Here is a 27,818-nt window from a genome sequence, read left to right as displayed (position 1 = left end):
ATTTATTTCAAATGGATAATATGCACTGTGTACAGGCTAGATTATAGCAAAAAGAATGTCATGAACGTATAATGGAATAAAGCTTCCTCTGTCTGTCATTGTAAATGATATGCACGCAATAACATAGAGGTCTAGGTGTATATGCTTTTATTTGTGGATGTAAAAGTTCAGTGAAGCAAACTGATGCAATGGGATGACCTTCTTCGGTCAAGATTTTTGCCGCGTTTTCTTAACGCTTTGGTAGATTGTTCAGGTGTGGCACACCCTAGTGGGTTCTGTTTTCGATGCACTCCGTCAATTTTCATTTTAACAGTCTGAAGCTTTGTGACATGTTTTTTGAAACAATAAGACATATTTTGAAAATAATGTCATTGTTACAGGTATTTTTGTTCGGTCTATAGAATATCATATAGTTGAAAAGTACGTTGTTTGATTCTTGGGGTGTTGTACACCCTACATTAGAGAAACACGTGTAAAAAGCATAAAATATGTTCAATGTCCATACAACTTGCATTAATAGATCGGACGATGAATGCTACACATGATGGGTGTAAAACAATTTCAATTTTAGTAATTTCAAAGCGTTCTATTAGCAAAACTGCAACAAAATTAGCGTTAAATCATTGCCATTTTTCAGTGTTTTTCTTTGAGTAGAAAAAGGTTTGCAAAATTCATAAAAAAAATAACACATTTCAATGAAACACGTTATTCTTCACATTTGGAGACCAATTTCAGGTATCTATTCATTTTTCAGGTTCCAAAATGACTACGTTTCTCTAAGCCCCTTCTATAGTTTTAACATAATCATGTGGAAAAGTATTGAGCAGGAAATCGATATTCCACATTTTATTCATTTCAGTATGTATTGTTGATTTACTTTTATGTACCGTGATTAAAATGTCATTATTTGAAATTAATTTTAAGTCCATTCTATCTGAAAAATTCAAAAAAATGGCGTAACAAATCTATTGATCTACGTTTATTTGGCCGTGCTATGATTATCAGAGCAATGGTCACAAAAGCAGTATGATGATCATTGAAACATGGTTTCCAGTTCTGATGTTCCAGTATCTTCTCTTCACGTTTAAGCCAGTAAATCTTCAGCCAATGGTATACTGGTGAAAAAATTATACATCGTTATGTTTCTTCCTTTTCTGCACCAGGGTATTATTAAGCGTTTCACCATATCAGCTGAACCCATTGGTGCTTCCTGACATGGCTGTCTTCTGACGTAGTTTTCTCCAGCCGAAGGGTACGACGTTTGTGCATCACAACGTTAAAATATTTTTTTATCATATTTGCCAAATTTCCATAGTATGTATTGATGAGAACCGCTTCGTCCGCACGTTGACAGATGCTGCTCAGCATCAGCCAAAAATTCTGATGGCTTGTTCAGATTTTCAAAATAGTTTGAAACATTGTCCAGAAATCTCGAAATGCGGACAGAAAGATCCAAAACGCGTGGAATACCCATTTCTTCATCAACACTTTTCCATACGCTTATGCTACAAGTATAGGAAGGGCTAACAAAAACGTAGTCCTTTTAGAAGCAAAAAAATGTCTAGTGACATCAGTTGAACTGCGAAATGTGCAAAATGCCGTGCTGCACTGGAATCTGTCATTTGCTTCATGAATTTTGAAAAATTTAGTCTGCACAAAGTGAAAAACTGAAAAATGACAATTTTTCAACGCTAATTTTGTTGCATTTTTTGTCAATAGAAGGCTTTTAATTGAATAAAATGAAAAATATTTCAATACCATCATATACAGTATTTATTGTAGAATCTGCTAAAGGAAGGTTCTAAAATCTTGAACATATGTTAGGCTTTTTACATGTGATTTTTTAATGTGGAGTGTGCCACACCCAGAGAATCCAACAACGTACCTAACGTGAACAATCCATCAAAGAGGCAATGGATATTGAATGTCTAATTCTCATTGGATACTAATGGCGTTGGTTGTCATTGCATGAGCATGGCCACCAGTAATTTATTTACGATGAAGAGTCAGCTCATCAAGTATTTACTAGAACCGAGTGATTACTGCATCAGCCTATCAGCTTTATGCCTTATGCATATCAGCCAACCTTTCCACATGTAATGTAATAACATTTCCAACAGTGTGCACTCGATCATAGCGGCCCTATTTTTCAAGTGGGAAATAGCAGGACATTGTTTAACAACGTGCGCAACTACCCTTCTTACCCACTCCTCATTTACATTATTATCCGTGATTAGTAGTTGAAATACTGCGTCAGCATTTGCATTTGTTGCATTTGCTTCCAATTTGGCACCATATTAAAAGACTAACAATCTAGCGGATAGTTAAGGAATGAACAAGCATCTAATAATGAAAGAGGAATCCTCTTAGCAATAACGAGAACTGATAATATCCACTCCAGGATTCATTGAAGCAGCAAATAGGAAATGATCACAATATATGAATCAGTTGTAAGAATTTGCATCAGTTTGAACAGTGCTATTACTATACGCAATGTAAATTGAGAAACACGAAATTTTCAGTTTTAATACAATGACAAATTTTAATGCATCTTACTATATGCAGAGATAATTTTGAGGTGTTTTATTGAAAATTCAGATTAGATGATGCTATGAACACTTATTGCGTAAGGATATTAAAATTCAACAATGTTGCAATGTTGTTCGTAGTTTTATAAAGTTCCAAAATCATAGATTTCTTGAGAACTTTTAAAATAACATGATAATTTAAAGCAAAAAAAAACAAAAAGTAATAACAATTCCTCAATAGGATTTAAGTAAGGAGAACATGAAATTCATTTAAAAAAATTTTAAAAATGTAATAACATGGAATAATCATGTTTAATTCAGTGCTTCTAAGCAGAAATTCAATTATGAAAGCGTCATGGAAAATCATTTTTCAATTGAACATTACGAATGCATTTTAATTTTTTATTCTCTTTCATAAGCACAAATTATTACACAATTATAATGGTAAAATTAAAGAAATGTTTAGCTTCGCTTAGCCAACATGGATTGCACCCATTCTTGATACGTGACGTCACTATGCTGCTTTATAGCTTTCAAATCACTTGATACATCAGAAAACAAAATAGGACTTTCAGGATCTGTCACATCATATGCGTTCATCGCAAATCCATAAACAGACCATGTTGGATGCTCATTGGTTAAACAGAAGAGTGGTGTTTCCAACTATGAAATAAATTTATTTATTTGATGTCAACAACCAAGTGTTAAATACAATTTTACAAATACTTACACTTCCAGATTGTACGCCACTAATATCAAATTCAAGTGGAGCAACAAATGGATATATATCCTAGAGGTAAATATGAAATAGGGCAAATAAATTTGGATTCTTTCATCATCTTACCAATGATGGGTCCAGGCCAAAAGTTTCACCTACTTCTGCATCAATTTCTTTCACTTTTGCACACAAGTATGAACTCAAGCCTTGCGCAAGTTCTTGACAATCACTTTCATATAACATTTGCACATGACGCAATGTCATTAAACCTCCTTTTGTTACAACTCCCAGTATGCATACGTGCTCATCTGGTAATGGAGCCTCTGCTATGCACATAGGTTTAACTGAATCACTGTACACGATAGGTTGTGGAGTTTTCAAAATTCCAACTGGATGTTGCTCAAATGGAAAATTTAAAATACGTTGCGCCCTGAATTGTTGTGCACTTGATTGAAGATCTCCATGAGGATCAGGAGAACCAACACTGACAACATAACCTTCCTGTGGACTGAAATATCAATACATAGTTACGTTTAGTAATAAGTGGATGAATATTATAAAAAGCCAATTACTCCTCCACAATGCAATATGATGATACTAAAACGGTGTCAGTATAGTTTTGATGTCTTCCTGGCACAATTGCTCCCTGACAGGCAATGCCAAGAACGCGTTTAGAGTCCTGTTGTACGGGTTTATATACAAGTGCAAGACTCTCAATTGCCTCTTCCCCACATTCTGAGTTCACCTATAAAATTCAAAAATTACAAAACGCCCTGACCCAAACACAAATACATCAATGCTTCTAAAAAGATTACACTAATTGATGAAGAAAATCAAACGTATTTTTCCAATGTTATTTTCATTTATCAACTATATAAATTATACTTTTCCAAAGTGAACATTTATTTCAAATACATTTTAACTGAATTTCAGTGAAAATGCTATGTGCATTGTAATCCAACTTAAGAATATTACTTTATAAGAGAAAAGATTATAAATCAATGTGTAATTTGAAATGAAAATAATGTAAAACGAAATATTCTAAAATATGAAATACCGCAACTCACTATAATAAAGGAAGTTCTACAATTGCTGATGAACAAGTAATATTACAAAGCGGAACGATGAAATTACTGCTTAAGAACTACGTGTTTGATACTTTTCAACTAATATAATTTTTTATTGTTAGTAATATTAAAATATTGAAATTCAAAGAATACTCCTCATAGATTTTTATCATTTTCATTGCGTGTTAATTTTAATGAAAGCACTTTTATTTAAAAAATGAATTTCCACTTATGCTAAATATTCTTATGCCTAAAATAAATACTCACTGCTGTGAAAAAGTAAAATAAAGTAAAAACCAAAAGCTTCATTGATTGCTGCTATTTTCCAAAATGAAGGTGCTTCTGCGTTTTCTGTCACTTTTGCATCTATTTATATAAATTGACATCCATGTATTTCTTGATACTATATTTATTTAATAAAATAAAGAATAAACATTCAGGTAAAGATTCCATCACAATTTTTCATAACGCAAATAAAACTTGTGATATTCACAGATTTCTGTAAATTTAATAATATATCTAATTCTATATTGGACATTGCCTATTTGTGTGAATTTCCGTTAAAATGATGCTCATGTAGTACTATTTCTTCCTTGCATGTTTGACCAGGTTTTTATTCATTTAATACAATCTTTAATGCGGGAATACAATTGCATGAAAAACAAACATTCTTAACAAATACGTCTCTCCAATGTATAGGGTAAGCATTATTAAATTTTGTAGAGACAATTCAATCTTTTATCAAATATCCCAATTATTCATTTTAACACATGTTTAATAATAATGAATTTTAAACGTTAAGAATTTAAAGAGATGCCTTTACAAATAGTGTGTAAATTTGTTTATTTAGCATTTTCAGTTTACAATGCATAATGAATATATCCGCTTTCAATAAATACAATGAACCACGCAATACACCATTTTTTCATTATGAAAAGAATTTTTTCCACACGCAACGAATTTGCTTAAAGAAAATTCACCTCGTAATTTCTTCAATGCCAATTATTAAATCTATATTTAGAAGTCAGCCATTCACTACTGGGTAGGAAAGATTTGAAATTATCATTAATCACTTTAAAACGTCCCAAAAATATCAAAAAATAATAAGATTCTTCCACACTTTTCATTTTTATAATTTTCCTTACATCAGTGGTTCTCAAAGTGTGGTTCGCTACTCGCCAGTGGGTCGCGAGCAGTTTTTGGGTGGGTCGCGCAAAATATTAGCGTACGGGAGTATTCTTTAGGTTCGTTAGAAGAGTACTGCTCATCAAAAATTGTTGGCTTTGATTAATTAAGCTTTGATTCTGTTACCGTTAACCTGAGAATCACTAGATCTGTCTGGTTTTACAGTACACTGATCTATGTCACGTTAATTTTAATTGGTTGTCGATAACAGTTGCTTTTCTTTGTTGCACATAACTTATAAAAGGTAAACAAGTAGGCAAATAGGTGAAAATGTGCTTGATTGAACGATCTCGTCGCAGCTTGGCGCGGCGTGCTCAGTATATTTCTGCACTCTGTCGTAGGTTATAATGGCTGGCACATTAGGTTATCACAAAGTTAGTTGTTAGTTGTTAGTTATCGCAAATAAAATATTTTTTAATTTAATAATTTTTGTGCTATGTAAGTAATAAGGGTTTCCCTTTTCTGTAAAATTTAGCCTAGGAATGGGTGAGTGGTTGATAAGGAAACCGGTAAAAAGAGAAGTGGCTGAAATGGAGTCTCAAAAATGTTCCACTGCGGGTGATGTGAATAATAAAAGAAAAATTGATGAAAATGAGTCAGCAAGTTTTCAATTGTCAAATCGACGAAAAGTAATAAGAAAATATGATACTGACTATTTAAAATTTGGATTTACGTGGAATGGTGACCATAAAGATCCACGTCCTCTTTGTGTTATTTGCTATGAAATTTTCGCAAATAAGAGCATGCGACCAAATAAACTACTTCGACATATTGAAACAAAGCACATGGATCTCAAAAGCAATCCGCTTCAATTTTTTGAAAGCAAATTAAAGGAATTAAATGCGTCACAATGTGCACTTTCTCATTTCACCAATGTTAATGAAAAAGCTATGCATGCCTCATATCTTATTAGCTTGCGAATTGCACAATCTGGTCAGCCTCTCACAATTGGCGAATCTTTAGTACTTCCATCGATAAAGGATGCTGTCGGAGTTTTGTTTGGTGACACGTACTTGAAAGAGATTGAATTAATTCCACTTTCTAACGACGCAGTTGCACGCAGAATCGAAGATATGGCGAAATGGGTGGAAGATCAGCTTATTAGCATGATTAAAGGAAGTAAATATTTCTCCCTGCAGCTGGATGAGTCCACGGATATACAAGGCTTATCCCAATTGATTGAATTTAACCGTTTTGTATGGAACAGTCAGCCGCATGAGGATATACTGTTTTGTGAACCAATTATTCAGGGTACTAGTGAGGAAATATTTGAAACTCTTGACGCTTATGTAAAATCGAAGGAGCTGACTGCGGGAACTGTGTTGGTATATGTACGGATGGTGCACGGGCAATGTGTGGTAAGAACAGTGGTATTGTGACACGCGTTCTTAAACAAAGTGCTAATGCTTCATGGACTCACTGTAGCATTCATAGAGAAGCATGGGTATCAAAAACTATATCAGACGATTTAAAAAATGTTTTAAACACTGCCGTGAAAATAATCAACTTCATTAAGAGTAAACCTTTACGGTCTCGCTTATTTGAAAAACTGTGCGAAGAGATGGGAAGCTGCCACAAATCTCTTATTTTCCATTCTGAAGTGCGTTGGCTGTCAAGGGGTAAAGGGCTAACAAGACTTGTTGAACTCCGCAAAGAAGTTGCAATATTTCTGAAAGGACAAAGTGATTACTCGAAAGTATTGCGGGATGAGAAATTCGTTCTTAAGCTCACTTATTTGGCAGACATATATTCGAATTTAAATGAACTAAATTTATATCTACAAGGGATGGACGCAGCTGACATATTTTCAGTACATGATAAGATTCAGGGTTTTATGAAAAAACTTTATTTATGGAAAAATGTTAAAGACGGAAATTATTGTTCTTTCCAGACATTGGCGACTTTCATCGTCGAAAAAGAAGCGACACTATATGAGAACTTAATTTCTTAATATGATAGTTGCACTTCTAGATTCGTTGAAAGAAAGTTTTGATTATTACTTCAGTGAAGAAATGAAATTCTGTGATAAAAATATCTGTATTGTGAGTCCATTTCAGAGTGATGTTGTGGCTACTGGCATATTTACGAAGGCAGACGAAGAATTAATCGATTTGTCTGAAGATTATTCGCTTAAAATGAGTTTTGATCGTAAGAGATTAATACAGTTTTGGCTATCAGTACAAAACATATCCAACTCTTTCCACCGCAGCATTAAAAGTGCTGCTTTCTTTTACTACTTCGTACATGTGCAAAATTGGATTTATAGCAATGATTGGAATTAACACCAAATTACGAAATAAGCTGCAATTATCCAACAACTTGCGTCTAAAACTAACACATATCAGTGTGGACGTCGAAGAAGTCACAGTCAAAACGGAAAACATGCTAATTGTTCGCATACACCGCATTATGCATCTCACTAACAAACATATACATTAAAATTAGATGTATTCATTAAAAAAATTTAAAAGTATAAAACTTATATGTTTTACTGAAATATATCCTTGCCTTTTAAAAAATGCATTGCAAACCGGTGGGTCGCAAAAACTTATAGTAGTCCAAAGTGGGTCGCAGTCCAGAAAAGTTTGCGAACCACTGCCTACATGAATGGCATATTTTGAAAAATTTTACATCTACATTTCAATAATAAAATGTAATCAAATTTAAAGAAAAAATTTAACCTGAAATTTGGTCAAAATTATCAAGCGTATAAAAAATTCAAAATTGCTAAACATATTTGCCTCATTCAAATCTGAATTACCAATAAAAAGTTTGCTCACATTGTTAGTAACAAAAAAACGTTTTGGATGTCACATACTACATAGCATCAGGCAGTTTGATGTAGGAAATCGAGAACTTCATTTGGAATGGTAATGTTTATTACAACACATTTGTGGCATTTATCACAACATTTTCTATATTTGAATTTTTTTCTGACTTTAACTGTAAATAATTGCTATAGTAGTTAATGTGAATCTTGTTTAGTTTGATTTTAGCTTCTTCCTCAGCCGCAGTGTTGCAAAAATTGCCAAACCGATTAAAGTAGTGACTACTGCCGTTACTGGTACAAGTATTCCAACGCATACGCCATAAATTACTCCACCAATAAAACGCAGCCCACGTAAAGTGTATCCAGTTAGAGCTGTTATTATGTTTTTCAGTGATGATTTCATGTCACTTTTGTTTACAACTTCATTAAATCTTGCTTCCCCAATCGAACGTTCTACATAATTTCTTAGTTCACTTTGAGATTTCTCGTCTACTGTTCTCCACTCCACTGTGTTGTGCTTGGTTTGTGGTTCAAATTTTAATTTACCTATATGTTGCTTCATTGGATCACTAATTTGCACTGCTATCGTTTCTGTCCATGCATTATCAGTATTGCGGGAATCAGGAGTAAAGCCTTGCTTTATCTAAAGTTTGAATAATTTATAAATATGCACGTTTTTCTTTTATTAATTTTACGATAAGGGCATTTTCCATCGCTGTTTTGACCAAAGAGTGAATTTCCATTCTAGAAAATCCATTTCTAGGCTTGCTTGCAATTATGATTTCTTCTAATTTAGCTTCAATGCCTTCTTTACTGTAATCATCAATGAAGAACTGCAAATAAATTTTGTGATGTATGCATGTTAATCAAAACAAAATAACGTGCCGAGATCTACTGCTTTTTTTTATCAAATTTGTATATAAATATAAAAGAGCTTACTGTAGGAATGGAGAATGGTCCTTCAGCTATTGTTGTTGATAATATATCCACAACATGACCTACACCACTAAAATTATTTCAAAAGAATTAATTTTCAAAAAATGTGATGTTTCCAGGGTGAATTATTAGATATTTTTATGAACTTTCCCATTCATAAATGTTTCAAATAAGCGTTTAAATTGTAGAGCACAAGTAAATTCAACAGCTTTCTGCAAATTTCAAAGAGCGCTGTTTAATTAAAAATATTTGTGTCATTTAATTTCTAGCAAAATTATTATCATTTCATTGTGTAATGAAGCAATGAAACGCTTAGCATTATTTAACATTTACCATAAATGATATTTTGAAATCTATTGTTAGATGCATTGAAACCATAAAAGTCAATTACCTGTCAACAACTACAGCAAGGACAAAGTTCGGTCCCCATCTTGGAAGTTTACCACGACCCTGTAATCCTGTACGACCAACAGGACAAAGTGGACGACCATTCCTTACCTTGTAATGCCCGTTTATGCTTCGTCTGTCAACAGATTGGTCCATTTTGTTGAATTTTGCTAATGATTTACTATAACAACTGAATAAGAAATGAAACGCAATTCAAAATTATATACTTTTCTGATGGATCAAAATCATCATATGGGATATCATCTTCAAATTCAGCAGAAAAATCAGGTGGTGCGTATGCAAATAATTTATTTCCCCATTTCCAGTGTTTTGGGCCTATATCCACCCTTCTCATCTTCAGTAAAATCAGTTTAGACACACCATAAACGCAAAACATTTTGAAAACTTACATCTGTATCATCGTATTTCAACAAGTGACATAGAAATTCATTTTGCTTGAAGAAGTTCTAAATTTTTAAAGAAATTAAAGTATTAATTGAGTTGCTTTTATATTGTTTTCTCACATAAGGTCCATCATTGCAAATGAGGCCTTGGCTTTCAGCAACTGCAGTTCCGATGAGTCTTCCAGTCCAGAGGCAATCCACAACTTCAACGCCTGTTCTCACATGGCATTTGTCATCTGATTCCCCTTCCTTCAGCTAAGCAAAAGTACAAATGATTGTTATAATTTACAGTACCATTAGATGGTTTACAAATTTCTCAAATATACTTCTCAAACAATTTTTGTTCTGCAAGAAGTATCATTAATATGAGATCTTTTATAAGTAAAAATTTTAAAGCTGATAAAATAGTTTTGCATTATGAACATTACTTTATAAGCATTTTTCTGATAAATCTATGAAAAAAGTTTGACATATTGGAAAATAATTTTCTATGGAAAAAATATTAAAAAATAATTTTTCTAGAAAATAATTTCTAATAATAAAATTCATATATATAATTTAACATACGTCTTTTTTTTCACATGTGGTTTTCTGAATTTCTATTTCAAGTACATGAATGTTGCTTTCAGGCGCATTGCACTTTTCTGCTTTAATCACTTTAGTAATTTTGTAGTATATTTTCCCTTTCACATGTTTGTTTACATAGGAATTCAGCTGCTTCATAACAACCAGTGCATCCGCAGAATTGAGGTCTTCAGTTATTTCTACCTTTTGCTCTGTGAGCAACATTTTTCCAACAGTTTGTTCAATGGGCTGTGGATTGACACAAACCGGGCTTTTGCTCGTTTCATTCAGCAATGTTAAAATAGATGTTGACCCAGAAATGTCCAGTGTTTCCAACTCATGGGCCTTTAATTTGAAATATTTAAACATTCATTCAGCATCAGAAGTTTGCAAGCATTACTTAATATTTTAGACGTTTAATATATGACATCTGTGAAAACTAAGGTAATAGAATTTTATACAAGACATTAGTTACAATGATTAATGAATTAAATTCAATAAGAAAAGCTGTTAATAGTAAAATAATGCTGTTCACCTGAAATTCGATATATTTTTAAAAGCATATATATGCATATTTATGCAGCATTAATTTGAATAGAAAGTAAATGTTGCTATTTCATTAAGATTTTAAATTTTATGCGGTGATGCAGCGGCGCCTTTCTGTAAATTTTACTTTATCATTTTGCTAATGTAAATTTTCATTTATTTTTGTAGATTAAAAAATAATTATCATTAATTAATGCTCCATAGAGCCCAGAATTACACGAATAATAAACTTAGCACTGAACTCAATACAAGTTATACAGTGCAGTGCACAAATTATGTTAATACTCAAGAGTTATTCAATTTTCAAAAATGGTTTTTCATACCAACGCTGATAATGCTGCAACACTGATCAACAATACTGAAAGAGTAAAATTCATTTTTTGAGAGAATTTCAGATTTTTGCGCATCATGTTTTCTGCTAGAATATTGTAATATATATATATGACTGAATGTATGCTTTACATATTTATTTTCTGATCTGATGTCATTGTATAATTAATTCATTTTTGATAAAGCAATAAATATATAACTTTAGATTTAATGCGCATGAATCAAAAGCTAACCGATTTATGAAACGAATATATTTATTGTGTTTCCGTAAATTATTTCGTGTCAATAATTCACTTATTACTTTTTTAGTCTAAATCAAACTGCTGTGTAGCTTGTGCTGGTATAGCAGAAAGGTATTTGATAGTTAGTTTTCATACGTCTTACTTTCTGTTACTGTAAGTCAAGAATGCAACTATTTAGCAAATATTACGTACTGCAAATGGCATGCAGTGAAATGACTAACTAACGCAAAAATACATCCAAAACAATTAAAAAATGCTACATGAAATTATTTGAAGCAAAATATCCATAATTAATATTGTTTACTTTTTTATTTCCCAATACAATGGAAAATAAGTAATGTTTGAGAATGTTTGTTCATCTGTAATGCGCGGCTAGTAAACAGTTTGCAGGAAGCATTAACGTCTTATTTACTGCACGTACAACGACAACCAATAATGTAAATATGATAAGCAAACACGAATGTTATAATTAAGAAGGCGTATTTTCAATCATAAAATTTCATTGCTTCGACATCATTTATTTCATTGAGGAGTATCCTAGTACCAATATGAGATGTTTTTTACACATAGTAGCACTGATAACGCAGAGTTAACCTGCCATCATTCTTCAAATTTATCTCAGTGCATTTACTTCAAGTCTAATAATGAAAAGCGATATTGTTTGCATTTTTGTTTATTAATATTTAACTTATATTCATTTATGATGCTCAGTTTACGAAGGTGCAGAGTATCCCCATTCTAATTTCCAAGATCTTATTTTTAGGTCTTTGTATCTTCTTATTTCTACTACAAATTTTATTGATTTTGAAATTTAATTTTTGATATTTGATTTTTTGTTTTATATTTAATTTCCCATTGTAATTTTTATAAAATCATTATCATTGTTCATGGAAATAACAGCGCAATGTTTTGTGCATTTGCTTGATATATCACGTAATTTAGAGGTGGTAAGCCAAATTTTATGAAATTAGCCTATATATGAATATTCAGTATTAAACATTGAAATATGTTTATTCATTGCATATTTATTTAGGAAAAGTGCATTTCATTTTCATCTAGCTGCTTTCTGTTTGCTTAAGTGTTAATCAAGTACATTACTTATGATATATTTATGCACTGTTTACCGTATACCCCATTTGTTAGATATTAATAAATTTTTTCACAATTAATTTCATTTACTAAAATAATAAAAAGATGGTTATTTAGACATTATGAATCATTCAACAGAAAATTGCATCATTTTCAAAATATCGTTTGCATGTTAAATGCATTCATTCTAAGATTCAAAAAGAATTCAAAAAGCTATTCTTGAAAATCACTCATATTTTTAACCCTAATTTGGGCACCTATCTACATATGTAGCCAAATGATGTTTAGAGCAGTGCTGTGATTTAAATAAAAATAATTAGCGTTATTCATTCCAAAACTATCGATAAATTTTTATGCTCCATCTGCACAGCTAATTTTTTTTATCTATGACGTCTTCTAACGATTGTTTCATGTTTGCTATTCATATTCCGGGCACCTGTCTACATATGTTGACACATAACACTTTCGCTTTTTTTTGATGATTATACTGAAATAATCCGCATGTTTGTAGTAGTTAAAGTGCTCTGAGGTTACCACGTTGATTATTTTTGAATGTGGTCCAGGTTCGTGTGCTCCATAGAATCTGGGATAAAGTTTCTGAGGATTTTATAGAGTAGGTTAGCAAGAAGGGTATCAACCCCATAGATAAATACAATATGCTTCATGAGTATCTGTCGGTGCTTTTAGACCTTCTCGATGTTTGTTTAACCCTTTGATGGACTGTTGGGGGGTGGCCCACCTCACTTTATAAAAACACGTGTAAAAAGCTGGAAGTATGTTCAGTTTTTATGAAATTTGTTTTATTGGATAGTACGAAGAATGCTGTACATGATAGTATCAAAGTATCTCCAATTTAAATAAAGGGCAAGTATAAAAATTATATAAAGTAGAGAGTATAAAAATGAAAATTGACAGAATGCGACGAAAAAAAGACCCCCCTCAGGTGGGCTACACCCCAACAATCCATCAAATGGTTAAGAGTCGCTGTCATTAGCTGAATATGCGACAAAACAGTCGGTTGTTTATGGCCAGCTTTGAAAACTTGATGAGCGATATCCATTATGCAGCTATTAATTGCTATAAATAATCGGTTGTGGTGAACTTGTGATTTTACCATACGTATTGGCCATTTGACCAGGAAAGTACGATGTGAAGATCAACTGGATATGTGACGCGAAGAATGGTTAGGATGGAAGCTCAACGTGCACAAAGCAAATGAATTTATATATTCGATGCATTGTTAAATTGTTTGAACAGGCCTGGACTGGAATATTTTCAATTATAATTAATTACAAAGGTTTATTGAAATAATGAGTAATGGGTAATTTTTGTTTTCCTTAGAAGTGGTCGAAACATAATAAATGGTCTGTACTTAGCAGAAAGTTCACAACCGTACTGTTTTGTACTGGTTTTGTTGCACATGATTTCAAAAAAAATTAATTTTATTTCTTTGCAAAGAGTTCTTTTATCATTTTCAGTAGTGCTCAAAAATAATATGCTGCTCATAAATAAATGGGTACAAGCAAATTAATTGTGAATGAAAAAAACACGCAATTACGGATAAAATACATGCGATAAAAGTCATTTTTCTTTTAATTAGCAACAGCCAAGGAAGAACAAAGCAAATGTTCCGAAACTGAACCACGGGCGTCCGAAGTTGGATTAAAAGCAATCCTTTAGACAAACTTTGGAAAAAGAAAAACTTTGAACTTTCAGTTTTGCTGGTTCGCTTCAGACTTCAAACTTCAGAAGAAAAATCACGTTTCACCAAAACGGGCACCAGCCGATATAGCACTGACAAAGATTTTCATGAGACAACGCCTGCTGGATGAGCAAGTCCACTTGGGCTTGAACAGTTAACGATTTGGATGTTGTTGGGCAGGCTGAAGAAAAATCCCTCCCTAAAATAGGATGTCAAGTGGAACAAGAAAACGTAAAATTCTGAAGCTGTTGATTAGGTTCTGTGAAAAAATTTCCAAACAAACCTGTCAGCTTGTCACGAATACGTTGGATAATATCCAAAGCTTTTCTGCTTACAAATTCTGACGGTTGAAAACCCGGACCACCGGACAATAAAGAAATAGCGTCATCATCGCTAAGACTCACTGTAAAAAGATGTTTGAACATTAGTGATAAAATTTTTATAAATTATTTGCTATTCATAGGAGCAAAATAAACAGTTTACCATTTTTTGTTTTACGTTCAAACTGTTCACCTTAAAAAAAGCAAATTACTGAACAACAAAAAACCTATGTATGACGCACGTACGCACGCACGCACGCACTCATACACCAAATACACACATGAACACCAGCACATGCGCACACGCACACAACTATTAACAATGCTTCGTCACTTACGTTCAATCAATTTCCAGCTAAACAGCGGATCGTAAACAAATGCTTCCAACACTGCCATGATGCTTTCCCGGTTTGCACGAAGGGTAGACATCACTTTTTCACAAGTCAAACGGAAATTGCCCTCAACCCCTGTGACCTGAATGGAAAATCCAAAATGCCAATTTCACACGCTTGAACAACACTGTTGTCATTGCAGCTCACCTCCATCGCGTTGATCAGCATCCGCGTTAAACGAAACGGGATTTTTTCTGGAAATTTTTCCCTGTTAATCGCCACTTCAAAGCAATCACCGAAATCGATGTGTACAATTTTGCCGCTCATTCGTTCCAGCATCAAATTTGAAGGATGTCTGAAATGCTGTCAATCAGTTTGTAGAAAAGAGGAGAATTTGTGAACAAATAAATTTGCAAAATCAGTCGAATCGAACCTGTCTCCAAGACCCAAAATGTAACCCACCATGGACATGGTGGCCAGCGACCGAGTGTAATTTGTTCTCCGGTCGAACCAAACTTCTGAATTTGGTGACTTGAGCCAAAGAATTTTTTGCAAGTCGTCGCCGGGCGTGTGTTCCAAAGCAAATTCAAAAACTTCCACTTTTTGCATCAGAGGCAGATGATCATAATCAGGGGCTACCTGAAATTTTCAATCATTCTCACTAATGAAGTGGAAAAACGATGCGCACGGTGACAATTCGTTCACAACAATTCTTATTTACCCGTTGCATGATTCGATGTTCGAGATTTAATAAAATTTTCTTTTTCTCCCTGTAGTCGCGTAACAGAGCGTGCAACGTGTCACAATTAGGAACCCAACCGATCAAACCACTGTTGGGACTAAGCGGAATTACAGAATATCGCTAAAAAGACAAAATAGTACGCAAATGAACAACAAACAAACAAACAAACAACTCCAATGTCGTACGGCAGGCATACTTACTTGTATTGTCAAATTCAATCTGCAAGTGGTCGGATTTTGAAGCAGTATTGTGTTCACTAAACCAAACAGTTGCATAACCCGCTCATCCTGACGAGTATCTTCATGTCCCTTGAGCAAAAACCAATATTCCTGACCGTCGCTTCCTAAGATTGGATCAAACTTTTTTTAACAACACCTTCCAAATCCACAACTTTTAACAGTGTGAATTCTAAAAGTACTCGTGTGAATTCTCTTCTCCACATTCATTTTCCCTTGTATGTTAAATTTAATTACTTTTAAAATAACACAAAAAAATTCTATTTCTACTTCTCAAGAAATAATGAAAAACATTCAACGTTTTTCTGTGAATATAAAACTGAGACCGGAGATTTGAAAAAAATTCTTGTCCAAAAAATAAATTACTAAACCAAATAAATAAATAAATAAATAAATGCCTGTTTCAGTGTTATTGCTATTGACGCATTTTACCGTTAATGCAAATTTTGCGAGGGCGTTGCTTTGAAGCAATCACCTGCAAACTGCGTTGTACACTCTGAATGCAGACCAATGGACGAGATGGATCGTACGTGCCTGGCACGGCCAATTCCAAATTCTTGCATTTCAATAACTTCGGTGAGACATATTGGAGATCAAGTGCCGAAAGCTGAATTAAATAACAGTGTAAGTAAGTTCGCTTCGCACAAAAGCGCAAATTATTATTTACCAAAGGAAGCTGCTTAGTAATACGTCGGAATACGTTGTAATATAGATCCCAGGCTTGGGTTACGTCTCGAAGATTACCACGTTGTCTGAACTTTATGCACAGTTCTTGCGCCTCTTTCAGGTCTCGGTAATAAGCCTAACACACGAATGATGATGTTGACTGTCAACAACGCCAAAATGCATCTTATGTTTCTTTTTTAAATGATCAATTTACCTGATTGAATGACTGCTCTTTCATTGTGGTCGCCCCACGCTCGATCAATGCGTGCAATGGATTCAACAAATCCAGCATGCCTTTGACATTTCTATCTGAGAAAAATAGTCGACTAGCTTCTTCCAAAGCTTCATGCCAAAGCTCGTGCCAAAGTATTGCCACACGGACAAGCTCATCGCTGACCTATGATGATGTTAGAATGAATTGACAAATGTCAGGCCAAAATCAACTAATACCATCGAAGCTTGCTGAACTAAATTTGGCGAGTGATCGCTCATGTGTTTCAAAACGCGATCTGCCGCCTGCCTCCTAGCAGAACTGCTGCTTTTCGATGCTACCGTAAGTGGATAAATCAACGCCTAATCCAATATGAAAACAAAGCGCTATTTCAGTATTATGTAAAAGAGAAAATGGTGAAAATTACATCAATCAAACAAAACAAAAATAAAATAAAAAAACCTGTGGATGATTTTTGCCAATATCCATTAGAATTTCTATAATCAAATGACTAACAAAGTGCCTAGGAGTATCAATTCTTGCAATAAGCTGTGGAATCACTTGAAGCCAAGTCTCCACTCGAACAGTTTTGATTCGACTTATCAATGTATCGTACACTTCCGGTATGTGACCATAATCAAACCAAAGAGTGAGCAGTCTAAACAAAATCCACAAAAACAATGATAACCGTAACTTTTAACAGAACATAATCTCAGGCGAAAAATGAAAACCAAACAGTACTGAAAAAAGGCAAAATAAAACATAAACACACAAAAAAACTTTTCCAATCTCTTTTTCACAATGACAATGTCAAAATTCAACACGAAACTACTTGCTTCATCGTAGAAATGTTTCACTCATTTATAAAAACGCTACTCACAACAGATCAAAGTTGCAAAACAAAACTGAATGAATGCTTGCCTGAGGGTATCTTGCAAACTATTTCCGTGACAAAGCATCACCGCTCGACAAAAACATTTCACCGCCTGCACAGCATACATTGTAATCACACTGTCATCTGGCTAAAAAATATCTTTTATTCAAAAAAAACCTTTCTTACAAAACAACAACAAAGCACTTTACCACAGTGCCTGGAACTAGCAAGTTTGGATTCAAAGGCTTCAACGGAGAATCACCACTGTCGTTTTGGCACTGAATTAAAGGAATCGGAGCTCGTTGCCTGTAATAAAGCAGTGCGTTGAAATTAGCACAAGCTAATGCATTCCACGGCTGAAAATGAAGAATATCAATAAAATACTGCAATCAAATCGGACAATACTAATAAATAATATCTGTTCACCTTGTAAGCTTTGCTGTCTAATTCTGTCGCGTACATGTAATGCTGCATCACTTCTACATTAGGACTGTCTTCATTGATCAAATTCTGTTCACTCCACTGGCCTAACTTCAGAAAGCATCTGCAATATAGTTGAAATCAAGAAATAACATTTCCAACAAGAAAACTTAACAACGCACCTCGCCTTCAAACTCAGCAATTCAGCGGGCAAAGTAGCCGGCTTTTTAAACCCATACTCCAAAAGTAGCTGCAGTTGACTTAACGCAAGATCCTGCAAACGCAATAAAATTGACAAATATCATCGGCAAAATTTCACTATTTCACCCTTCTGCCTTCACAATTCAACTGTTTGCAATAGGCATAACACACTTCCGGACGTTCGAACGGCAACTTTACTGGAGCGCATGAATCTGGATCACAATCCATCAAAGTTAGAATTGTGCGTCTGGAAACCGCCTAAATTATTAAAAATGCTCATGCAAAAAAATTTTCTTTTTTACTTGCACCAAAACAACAGTGGATTGAAAAGTGTTCATTTGCAAATTAATTTCATCTACAATTATTAAACGTACTAATTTTCCGCTTTTACGACACAGCGAGGCAAACTTTAACAGCATTTGACGCATTTCGTCAGGAGTCAAGACCAATGAGCGGACCTGTAAAATTCTTTGCCAATCTTCAACTGACCTTTGACAGCCCTGCAAACGATTCCACCAAACGCTGGGAACGATCCTGCGTTTCTCTGGATTTCTTTTCACATCAATCGTCTCTTCCAATTCGCTCAACATCTGCACCATAACAATAGAATCATACGCACGACTATAACTTTCTGACAGCCTAAATTGCAAACAAGAAAAAATAACAATTATATACAAAAAAAAGAAAAATTAATAAAGATCAAATTCCAACATAGCCGTCAATTCGTTGTCAAGCAAATCTCGAGCTTGATCAATTCGAAACTGAGCTTCGCAAAAATTTTGGTGATGAACTGCCAAAACTGCACGATAAAAACAACCTTCGACAGTACTCTGACTAATTTCGGCTATGTAATCCTGCATCGCTTCCCATTTTCCTTGAATAAAACGAAAAATTAACAATTGCACTTTACTTTTACTTTTAATATTAAAATCAATTCTATAAAAATTCCACCTCAAAGCGTAATACTTCACTTGATTAATAATAGTAATAACAATTAATAAGTCAAAAAAGTCAAACTACTCTCTCTTACCCAATCCCCATGCAGAACACGTAGCAATGTGAGCCATCTTCTCTTTATACTCAACCGTGCTGCTTTGCCATTTCTTTTCAACAATTTCATTCACCTTCGACCTATTGCGCGCAAGTAGAAAAAATACTTTAATCAATAAAATACTCTTTTATACGCAAGTTATTCAATAAAAATGCAAATTCTCCAATACCAATTGCCCAAAGCTTCCAAACAACGCATCCGACCAAGAGTCAATTCCATGTCATCTGGAAACTGATTTTGCTTAGCTTCGTAAGCTTCTAACGCTTTGTCCCAGTCGTTCAATTTTTCATACCATCTTTCAGTATCCTAAAAAAATGAACTTCTTCGTAAAACTATCGACCAAGTTGGTCAGAAAATTATGAACAACATCGATTCACTCACCTTAACTTTTATACCCCTTTTGCGAACAATTTCCACAATGCCTATCGAAGATTCACGCAACTGCAACATGTTGTTGATACTGAAAACACACAACCGTTGAATAAACCTGCCCAGTGCATTGTGTCAACAAAGAAACCTTATTAGAGATTCGAGCACTTCAGGCGTTACTTCGTTATAAAATTCAGCTTCTTTACAGCGCAGTGCTTTTGCAAATGCGCGGGTTTCTAACGCTTTCTCGCCCAACAATTTTGGATCTATCGGCAGTGGACCCTGGAAAAAATGCATTCAAAATAGAATAATGTACAGCAGCTGCAAATTTCGATTTACCTTTTCAGTGTGGTCAATAAATTCAGCCAAATTTAAAATCGCCTGTATTATTTCAGGACATTCTGATGCAGACAATGCCAACTGCAAAGTCTCTATCAACTCGTCCTGGTAAGTTTCGTTCAACTCAGGCCAACAAGAAGCAAAAGCCGAATTGAACAAATCACTGCATCACCAATAAAATAAAATAACACAACTCAATAATTATTAAATATAAAAGCATCTTTTGCGTATACCTGGCTAATTGATAATGATTCACAGCCACGCTGTAGCAAGAGCGCAGGGCAGGAACTGGAGACTCTTTCAACAGTTGAATGCTAAATCGCTTTAACCAAGCAATCCAATCTTCTTTTGATACACATCGATTTGTCAACCAAATCTGCAACTCATTTACATTAAAATGTAAACATTTTAAAATTCCCAATCTGATTACTCACCTTCCTCAGCTGCTCTACATTGCAAACAACTTTTCGCACTTCAATCTGCATCACTTGCTGCTGTTTAGCAAGCAAACAACGTCTTCCACGTACCATAGCCTTGTAAAACTTTTCCTCCGTAGGATTAATTTTGCCAATCTGTAAAGCAAAAATAACAACAATTGTGCAACTGAAATAACATGCAATGCAACGAGAATAATATTTTGATCCAATAAAAAATGAAAATAAAATTAAGAATACATATCACAGCAGTGATAAATTATTATTTCTTTCAATTTCATCATAAATAATTACTGAAATAGTCCACTGCATTACTACTATTACCTCCATTGTTTTCAAAATCAAACTGATGTATCTTTCGTGTACAACATCGTTACGTTCAAGACAAGGGTCTATGACTCGGCAAAATGGTAAAAAATCTTCACCAAGATGCAAAATGAGCGTGCAAAACAAATCCATAGCAGCGAAGCGCAATTCTGGTTCACTATCAATAACACGCACCATTGTCTGCACAGTGCGACAAGCAAAATTTGACAAAGATGTAGTTTCGCCAAAAACGTCTATCGTCTCTATTGCGGATCTGAAATGCAAAAAACAGTTGTACAACATCATCATTCCCTGCTACTTCACGATAATAAATGCGATGCATGTATTCAAATGGAAACATCATTATTACACATCTATGCAACGTATTGAAAATTAATAATAACATGAAAATCAATGAAAAAATAACTAAATAAAAAACAGCACAATTGCACTGATTTCACACTCATCATTAAACAGTATAATTGTTAAATCGAACGCTGAATTCAAAAAAAAATTAACATTAAATATGCCTAAATGTTAGATATTTGTTATAAAGAGTAATTGAATAAATAATCGAATGATTTGATAAAATCCAACAAATTACCGTCGAACGTCGATCGGCACTTCAACATTTTCAGCTAATGACAGTATCGGTGGTAAAAGTAAATGAAAATGGTCTTCCAAAATGAAGCTCGTCTTCTTAAATGCATCGAGTAATTTTGACGTGACGCTACGCCCGACGCTAGTGTCGTGTAAGAATATGCGCAGCATTGATGGAATAATTGATGCCGCGTATGGCTTGAACTGTGAACCAAGAGCGGCAGCAAGCTGTTCCACCAATAGAATTATTGTCAATCGCATTTGCGTTTTGGTGGTCCAAAAATCCTGAAACTTTGTTGAGATAAGTGTTGAGTTTAGGTTTACTTTTGCAAAATGAACGCACCCTGATTAAAGAAAAAATATCATCTAAAAATGGCCTGACGTGATGCTTAACCACTGAGACCAAGTATCCCAATTGTTGGAATAGAAACTGCACAAAGAAAAAGATCATAAAATATCAGAAAATCGTCAAAGTGTTCTTTCTCATTTACCTCTCGCATAGATGGATCAGAATTTCGAATGATATTGACCAGTGTAGGAAAAACTTGATCTAAAGCCGTCAAGCCTTTGTCGTTCAATGAATAATAAATAAAAACTAAACTGTGAACAGCAGCCGTCAGCAGCTGCTGATTGTATGTTGAATCAGACAGAATAGACATCAAATTAATAATAGCAAAAGTAGGATAAAATTGTTCCAATGAACATCTTTCCCAGTGAAACCATTGCAAAATCTCTACAACGTTGTTCAATTATTCACCATTACATATGCATACTTTTCTCTTCACAACATGGAATTTTTCAAACCTAATCGTCGGTCCGTGATATCTTTAATGTGTGGAAGAGACAAAGCCAAGCCTGTGCAATTGGATGCAAGATCAACAGCCGTATGGAGGGCCTTCTGCTTGTACGGATCTAACGCGCCAATGAAACCAATCAAACGTATAGTCTGCAATTATACATGTCTGCTTTATTATATCATCCCAAAAATCACTGATAAACAATCAGTTACTTCACGACGAATGTCGGGTGATTGTTCGCTTTTCAATGTGCGCAACAACAAATCTAATAAATCCTGATACCTTTTATGCGGCTCTACAGCAAAGCCCGTACACTCGATCACTTTACTCAGAGCCCACATCGATGCCTAAAATTATCATGCGAATAATTTAAATCTAAAATAAAAAAATTTAGAAACGTTACAAATAAACATTTGTGACATATTCAACTAAAACTTAAAATTATACAATATAAATAATAAACGATAAAAATAACTTGAAAAAAGAAACAGTTTCCAATTCAGATTACAAATTGAATTTTCTTTAAAAATAAATTAAATGATCCTAATAAACAAGTTTATTTTTCAGTTCACTGCATTACATAACCGACAAAAATAAAAAAAAATCTGCATTTTATGAAAACATAAAACAATTGCTAAATATCATTGAATAATTTGGATTATGTAAATGAATTTTATTGTTATTTCTTAATTTTTTCTTTTAAATTGAAACTTGCTTTTCGTTTTGCAGCTGACACTGTATCCTGAGCAAGTTGAATCAAAACTGGAAGAAGCGCATCCAAATAGCCTTCAATTTTATCAGGCATAAGCTAAAAGAAATGCCAACCAAAAGATTAACCAATAAATCAGAACTGAAAATATAAATAATTATTTACATATCAACAGAATTTAACACATGAATGTTCGTTGGTAAATATTTATTCAAAAGATATATAAGAAATGAAACGACTCTGTTCATATTAATAACCGTATGTGACATAAAAAAAAAATATGTGAAAAGATTTGTGAAACACAAAATTGAATAATAATGATGCACTAAAGTTGGCATTTTTAACTTCAACTTACCTCCACCAAATCACCAAGTGCTCGTAGAAAACTGACCACCACGTCACCATTAGTATCAGAATCTTTCAATTTTGGCAACAACACCTATTCAATAAATAATAATAAATTAATTTTTGTTTAAAAAAAATAAGTTATTATTATTATTTAATATCATTATTTTAAAGGAAATTTCAAAAACTGACACCAATTTATCGCTTCAAGCGTCTGCGGTTTATCATGTAAAGAGACGTTTAAAAATTCTTGTCAGAGATATTTTCTACTCACCTCAAATGCGGTTTTTGCATACGGTTTGACAAAATTAGGCGCACACCTGACCAAACAGCTGAACAATCTAGCACTCTGTTCTTCATTCCGACTGAGACCACTCAAACTCATTTCTTCGATTATCTGAAACATTTTTTAATTTTACCACATCAAAAAAAATATATATACTCTAATTTCTCCCATCACTTTTTGCTAGATGTGAAATATTTGAAATTACACACAAGTGACAAGAGTAAAAAAAATAGGCACCATTTACCTGCATCAAAATACGCCTCAGAGCAGGCACGCAATATGCAGGATTGACGTTGGTCAACTTTCCCAACAGATGAATAATCTTCTCTCGGACGCTGCAGTCTTCATCCTGCAAGCCCATCATGATCAACTTCAACACTTCGTCCTGAGCAAGATGGAGGCAAAATGCGTTGCTATCTGTAAGACACTGAAAAGCCATCAGACGAATTCGACGGTCTAAAAACTATACATCAATTTTATCGTTGTTCCATGAAAACAGACTTGCCTGAATCGGTCATTCCAATTGCCAAAACTTTCTTGATCACTTCATTCACCATCTGCAACAGGCTAACATTGTGTGCAGCACTTTGTTCCGGGGTCAATGTCGACACAAATGGAAGCAAAATTTGACAACAACATCGCACGGCTTCCAAACGAATTTCATAATATTCGTTGGCAAAATAACCCTTGAATAAAAATAAAAAATTATAATAAAATTCTACCATTTGGCTTGAAAAGAAAAATAACATCTGCGCCCAACTTCAGGTATAAAACGCAGAAATGATTCCAATGTAAATCGTTGAAATGGGAATGTGCCCAAAATGGTCAAAGCAAGAGAAGTGATGTGCGGATCAGTAACAACGACTGGCTTTGTTGGAGGTTCGATTGGTTGAAGCAAAGTCAACAGATTCGGCATCTTTTGCTGAAGTAATACAGAATAGATTTGCTCCAAAAGACCTTGTTCAATTATTTTCTTCAACGATGGAATTTTCGTAGTAATCTCATAACAGGCCAACTTTAAATTCGGGCTAAAATGAACAGCAAATAGTACGAAATGGTAAGAAAAGAAAAAGAAAGAAATTTTTCTGCAATTCACTTGTCCTAACCGATGTACCTTAAGCCTGTAAGTACCATTGGTTCTATCATGGGCTTGAGAAAAGATTCCAGAGGTGAGCCAACTGCTCGTACAATCAACGTCACACATGTGAACAGTTCTGTATCGACAACAACAGGTCGTTTCCTACAAAATTAATTTAAAAAATTGTTTAAACAAAAAATAAAATACTTTAAACTCAAGCTCTCTTTCGTCGGTAAGCAACTGTTCAAAAAATCGAAAACTTTCGGAAGATATGGAACCATTTCTTCTTTCAAAGCCATAAAAAATAAACCAATAGCAACAAGACAATCAGGACGCAATTTTTCTCGTGTCATGCAACTCCACAAATAATTCACTGCGTCGTCAAAATTTCTAAATATCAAAAAACATTTCCAGGATAAACTCATTCTTCATCAAAAAAATATTATTAACGCCATATAATCACACAATATTTTAATAATAAGAAGTGTTACGCTAATTGTTTATTTTTACATTTTACTCACATGGCCAAAAATTTCTGCGGATCAAACGCAGCAAGTCGACAAAGCAAAGCCAACTGCAACTGAACATTATAACTTGCCTTAGTGGAACTGCAACACCAAGTAACATTTGAACATATCTAAAATTGTAATTATTCAAAGAAAAAAACTTCTACGTAAAAAATTTCTTTCATAACAAACAACTACTTCGTTGAATTCTTCTGCAATTTTCAGTCGACAATTTCGACTTTCATAATTCATGAAATACGACGGTGACACCAGTGGTGCAATTACATCTTCTTGAAGATCAGTGAATCGCTCTTTGAAATCAAAATCTTTCGGCAGTTCCTGAAATAAATTTAAAATTCTCCACAAAAAAAAGGACGAACAATGATCAATCAAAGCCATCATACTTGACTGTGAGCTAAAATTGCCGATCTACTAATATTCGATTCTGCTATTTCTTGAATAATTCTCTGAAAAGAAAGCACAATACAAATTAGATTAACGTTCCAACAACAGCTGCTAAAATTTATCTGCCAAATTAATTAACCTCCCAACGAGAATTTGCATTTCTCAACAATTCATTGAGAACCAACAAACCACCGTGCACACGATCCTCTCGAACATTTGCATGTGATGAACGTGCTTCTTCAAAAAACCTATTGGCTTCATTGTAACACTGCTGAAGCAAAATAAAATATCAAAAATGTAAAAAATGAATATCATATCTGAAAATAAATTTCCAAACTTTGTGCCAATGAATTTTCTGCTCTAACTTTGTCTCACGCTGAGTTGTCACCACAAGAGCAGCACGAATCGCTTCAGCCGCCCTTTCTCGAATTTGTACCTACATTGAGAAGTTTCTTTTTAATGTATAAACTGAAACTTCATTTTGAAAAAAATTTCTTTTAATTAAAATACTAACATATTTAAGCAATCTACAATACTAGATTTCAAACAAAATACATGAAAAAAATCATACCATTCCAAAAAATAAATATCAAAATTATGAAGCATACAACATAACATTTTATCAGTAAAATCTTCAAGGCGGCTGAGAAAAATACTTCACAGATTTAAATCGGCATTAAAGATAACTTTTTATAACTAAAATTTTTTCTAGTACCTTGCCATCCATCAAAGCTTCAAAAATGCAATCAAAAAAATGCGGTGTATGCTGGTAGAAAAATGTAGGTGCAATGTAGGCTAATTCTTTCATCACTATCACCTATAATATTAACATTAATATTATATAATTATTAACAATACGTTCAAATTTAATAAAGCATTTTCGTACAGCAGACAAACGATTATCTGTTCGGTCAGTTGATGCAGATTGAAGCCATTCCGTTGCCCGCTTCAGTTCAAAGTATACGTATTCAGTTGTGTACAAGTTGCTCAACCTCAATGCCAAATGAGCACCAGCTCGGACAGCTAACTGCACCAAATTTGCATCAGATGAAGGTAATATGTTACGCAAATAATGCGTATACCGGTGAAAGCGGATACTCGCCACTCCTGCTGGATTTGTTTGGCGCAAGTTAGTCGGAGCTACGTTAGAAAAGCTCGCATCGCCTTGTGCCAAACAAGCTAAAAATTGAACACTTGCACAATTAAACTGATAAATGCACACATGGATATTCATACTGATGTAGAAATCACAAATTAAATCACATAACACAAAACAATTATCAAAAAAAATTAAAGCCATAAAAAATCCATACAATAAACTCAACAAATCATAAAAACTAAAAACTTTCAGATGAGGAATGTTTGAAAAAATTATTATTGAAAGAAAAATGCACGACCATAATAGGTACTGCGTTAGTTATTTTTAAAAAAAATTTATTTTAAGTAATTTTTCACGTAATAAAAAATCTTCCGTGAAATTTTTTCAAAACAATTAACAAACTTGAAAGTCCACATTATACAGTATACCGTATTTAAGAAAAGCGATTAACAGTACGCTATCTAAAGTATATTAAAAATCACCAAATCAAACGATCTGTTTTTTAATTCGAATAGTAAAAATTACAGCTTAGCAATGAATAACAAAATTCATTACTTATATATTTTTTCTCCAGACAAATTCAAAAGTAATCATTAATTTTGAAAAGGCATGAAAACTACGGCCATACAATAACTTACGTAAAAAGAGTTACTAAATTGGAATATTTTCAAAACGAAAAGATAAAAAAGCAAAGCTAATAATTAAATACATCATTTTTCAGATTGGAAATGTTATCTGACAGCAAAAGTGAAAAGCAACATTTTTACTTTCAAATGAAAGCAACAACGGAACAATACATTAATTAAAATCTGACATTACCAATAGCAAATATAGCCGCAGATCGCTCTCCACTTATATTGCTTGTCAACAACTCTGGAATAATGAAATCAAATTTCTCACGAAATGCATTGGCCACTTCTTGGGGAACTTCTGTCAGTTCGCACTTAACATACCTAAACAAATAAATAAATAAATAAGAAAATAAAGCATGCAAAACATTTATTTTATAATAATATTAATAGTG

General features: G+C 33.7%; 6 protein-coding genes across 6 annotated transcripts; 2 read left to right on the top strand and 4 right to left on the bottom strand.

The window, feature by feature from the left end:
• Positions 1-495: 495 nt before the first annotated feature.
• On the top strand, positions 496-1,527 carry Tsp_04735 (hypothetical protein). Its single transcript, XM_003369268.1, has 3 exons — positions 496-614; positions 925-1,024; positions 1,330-1,527. The coding sequence occupies exons 1-3, from the start codon at positions 496-498 to the stop codon at positions 1,525-1,527; spliced, it is 417 nt and encodes a 138-aa protein (XP_003369316.1).
• A 1,463-nt stretch (positions 1,528-2,990) lies between these two features.
• On the bottom strand, positions 2,991-4,622 carry Tsp_04734 (hypothetical protein). Its single transcript, XM_003369267.1, has 5 exons — positions 4,581-4,622; positions 3,819-3,991; positions 3,373-3,754; positions 3,259-3,318; positions 2,991-3,191 (listed from the first exon to the last, which is right to left on the bottom strand). The coding sequence occupies exons 1-5, from the start codon at positions 4,620-4,622 to the stop codon at positions 2,991-2,993; spliced, it is 858 nt and encodes a 285-aa protein (XP_003369315.1).
• A 1,146-nt stretch (positions 4,623-5,768) lies between these two features.
• Positions 5,769-7,937, top strand: Tsp_04733 (conserved hypothetical protein). Its single transcript, XM_003369266.1, has 5 exons — positions 5,769-5,839; positions 5,974-6,749; positions 6,800-7,327; positions 7,470-7,611; positions 7,664-7,937. The coding sequence occupies exons 1-5, from the start codon at positions 5,769-5,771 to the stop codon at positions 7,935-7,937; spliced, it is 1,791 nt and encodes a 596-aa protein (XP_003369314.1).
• A 523-nt stretch (positions 7,938-8,460) lies between these two features.
• Tsp_04732 (conserved hypothetical protein) lies at positions 8,461-11,515 on the bottom strand. Its single transcript, XM_003369265.1, has 9 exons — positions 11,429-11,515; positions 10,563-10,904; positions 10,116-10,250; positions 10,002-10,058; positions 9,819-9,946; positions 9,596-9,772; positions 9,208-9,274; positions 8,964-9,101; positions 8,461-8,911 (listed from the first exon to the last, which is right to left on the bottom strand). Exons 1-9 carry the CDS (start codon positions 11,513-11,515, stop codon positions 8,480-8,482), a joined length of 1,563 nt encoding a protein of 520 aa, XP_003369313.1. The 3' UTR covers positions 8,461-8,479.
• Positions 11,516-14,530: 3,015 nt separating this feature from the next.
• Tsp_04731 (putative FATC domain protein) lies at positions 14,531-19,537 on the bottom strand. The gene is made up of 21 exons (XM_003369264.1): positions 19,501-19,537; positions 19,182-19,344; positions 18,956-19,109; positions 18,773-18,928; positions 18,597-18,728; positions 18,452-18,543; positions 18,276-18,393; positions 18,059-18,205; positions 17,882-17,997; positions 17,438-17,633; positions 17,215-17,337; positions 16,979-17,161; positions 16,766-16,900; positions 16,531-16,705; positions 16,063-16,205; positions 15,800-15,982; positions 15,554-15,759; positions 15,328-15,475; positions 15,127-15,262; positions 14,752-14,871; positions 14,531-14,649 (listed from the first exon to the last, which is right to left on the bottom strand). The coding sequence occupies exons 1-21, from the start codon at positions 19,535-19,537 to the stop codon at positions 14,531-14,533; spliced, it is 2,982 nt and encodes a 993-aa protein (XP_003369312.1).
• A 122-nt stretch (positions 19,538-19,659) lies between these two features.
• Positions 19,660-26,929, bottom strand: Tsp_04730 (putative HEAT repeat-containing domain protein). Its single transcript, XM_003369263.1, has 21 exons — positions 26,593-26,929; positions 26,033-26,118; positions 25,835-25,966; positions 25,483-25,629; positions 25,306-25,421; positions 25,045-25,174; positions 24,481-24,721; positions 23,951-24,162; positions 23,695-23,817; positions 23,103-23,174; positions 22,579-22,713; positions 22,374-22,515; positions 22,061-22,302; positions 21,574-21,854; positions 20,988-21,243; positions 20,664-20,801; positions 20,463-20,605; positions 20,230-20,392; positions 20,039-20,172; positions 19,903-19,981; positions 19,660-19,827 (listed from the first exon to the last, which is right to left on the bottom strand). Exons 1-21 carry the CDS (start codon positions 26,927-26,929, stop codon positions 19,660-19,662), a joined length of 3,477 nt encoding a protein of 1,158 aa, XP_003369311.1.
• Positions 26,930-27,818: the final 889 nt, after the last annotated feature.

The sequence above is a fragment of the Trichinella spiralis genome (assembly GCF_000181795.1).
Source record: "Trichinella spiralis strain ISS 195 chromosome Unknown Scfld1557, whole genome shotgun sequence".
Lineage (NCBI taxonomy): Eukaryota > Metazoa > Nematoda > Enoplea > Trichinellida > Trichinellidae > Trichinella > Trichinella spiralis.
The sequence above is the reverse complement of the archived record's forward strand: the minus strand, read 5'-3'. Positions and strand labels throughout refer to the sequence as shown.

What these genes read in the sequence shown, in the direction of transcription:
- Tsp_04734 (XM_003369267.1), bottom strand. Translation starts at nt 4,622, where the DNA reads ATGAAGCTTTTGGTTTTTACTTTATTTTACTTTTTCACAGCA. An exon ending in TCATATTGCATTGTGGAGGA is followed by an intron (nt 3,755 to 3,818) that starts GTAATTGGCTTT and finishes TTGATATTTCAG; the next exon opens with TCCACAGGAAGGTTATGTTG. An exon ending in GTGGCGTACAATCTGGAAGT is followed by an intron (nt 3,192 to 3,258) that starts GTAAGTATTTGT and finishes TTTATTTCATAG; the next exon opens with TTGGAAACACCACTCTTCTG.
- Tsp_04735 (XM_003369268.1), top strand. Translation starts at nt 496, where the DNA reads ATGTCCATACAACTTGCATTAATAGATCGGACGATGAATGCTACACAT. An exon ending in AAAACTGCAACAAAATTAGC is followed by an intron (nt 615 to 924) that starts GTTAAATCATTG and finishes ATTAATTTTAAG; the next exon opens with TCCATTCTATCTGAAAAATT. An exon ending in GAGCAATGGTCACAAAAGCA is followed by an intron (nt 1,025 to 1,329) that starts GTATGATGATCA and finishes TGTATTGATGAG; the next exon opens with AACCGCTTCGTCCGCACGTT.
- Tsp_04731 (XM_003369264.1), bottom strand. Translation starts at nt 19,537, where the DNA reads ATGGCTCACATTGCTACGTGTTCTGCATGGGGATTGG. An exon ending in TGCTAGTTCCAGGCACTGTG is followed by an intron (nt 17,998 to 18,058) that starts GTAAAGTGCTTT and finishes GATATTTTTTAG; the next exon opens with CCAGATGACAGTGTGATTAC. An exon ending in TTACTAAGCAGCTTCCTTTG is followed by an intron (nt 16,706 to 16,765) that starts GTAAATAATAAT and finishes TATTTAATTCAG; the next exon opens with CTTTCGGCACTTGATCTCCA.
- Tsp_04732 (XM_003369265.1), bottom strand. Translation starts at nt 11,515, where the DNA reads ATGATGCGCAAAAATCTGAAATTCTCTCAAAAAATGAATTTTACTCTT. An exon ending in TGAAATACGATGATACAGAT is followed by an intron (nt 9,947 to 10,001) that starts GTAAGTTTTCAA and finishes ATTTTACTGAAG; the next exon opens with ATGAGAAGGGTGGATATAGG. An exon ending in GATTTTGATCCATCAGAAAA is followed by an intron (nt 9,773 to 9,818) that starts GTATATAATTTT and finishes CAGTTGTTATAG; the next exon opens with TAAATCATTAGCAAAATTCA.
- Tsp_04730 (XM_003369263.1), bottom strand. Translation starts at nt 26,929, where the DNA reads ATGAATATCCATGTGTGCATTTATCAGTTTAATTGTGCAAGTGTTCAA. An exon ending in AAGAATTCAACGAAGTAGTT is followed by an intron (nt 25,422 to 25,482) that starts GTTTGTTATGAA and finishes TTACAATTTTAG; the next exon opens with ATATGTTCAAATGTTACTTG. An exon ending in CTGATCCATCTATGCGAGAG is followed by an intron (nt 21,855 to 22,060) that starts GTAAATGAGAAA and finishes ACAAAGTTTCAG; the next exon opens with GATTTTTGGACCACCAAAAC.
- Tsp_04733 (XM_003369266.1), top strand. Translation starts at nt 5,769, where the DNA reads ATGTGCTTGATTGAACGATCTCGTCGCAGCTTGGCGCGGCGTGCTCAG. An exon ending in ATTTCTGCACTCTGTCGTAG is followed by an intron (nt 5,840 to 5,973) that starts GTTATAATGGCT and finishes TGTAAAATTTAG; the next exon opens with CCTAGGAATGGGTGAGTGGT. An exon ending in AGTACATGATAAGATTCAGG is followed by an intron (nt 7,328 to 7,469) that starts GTTTTATGAAAA and finishes TTGCACTTCTAG; the next exon opens with ATTCGTTGAAAGAAAGTTTT.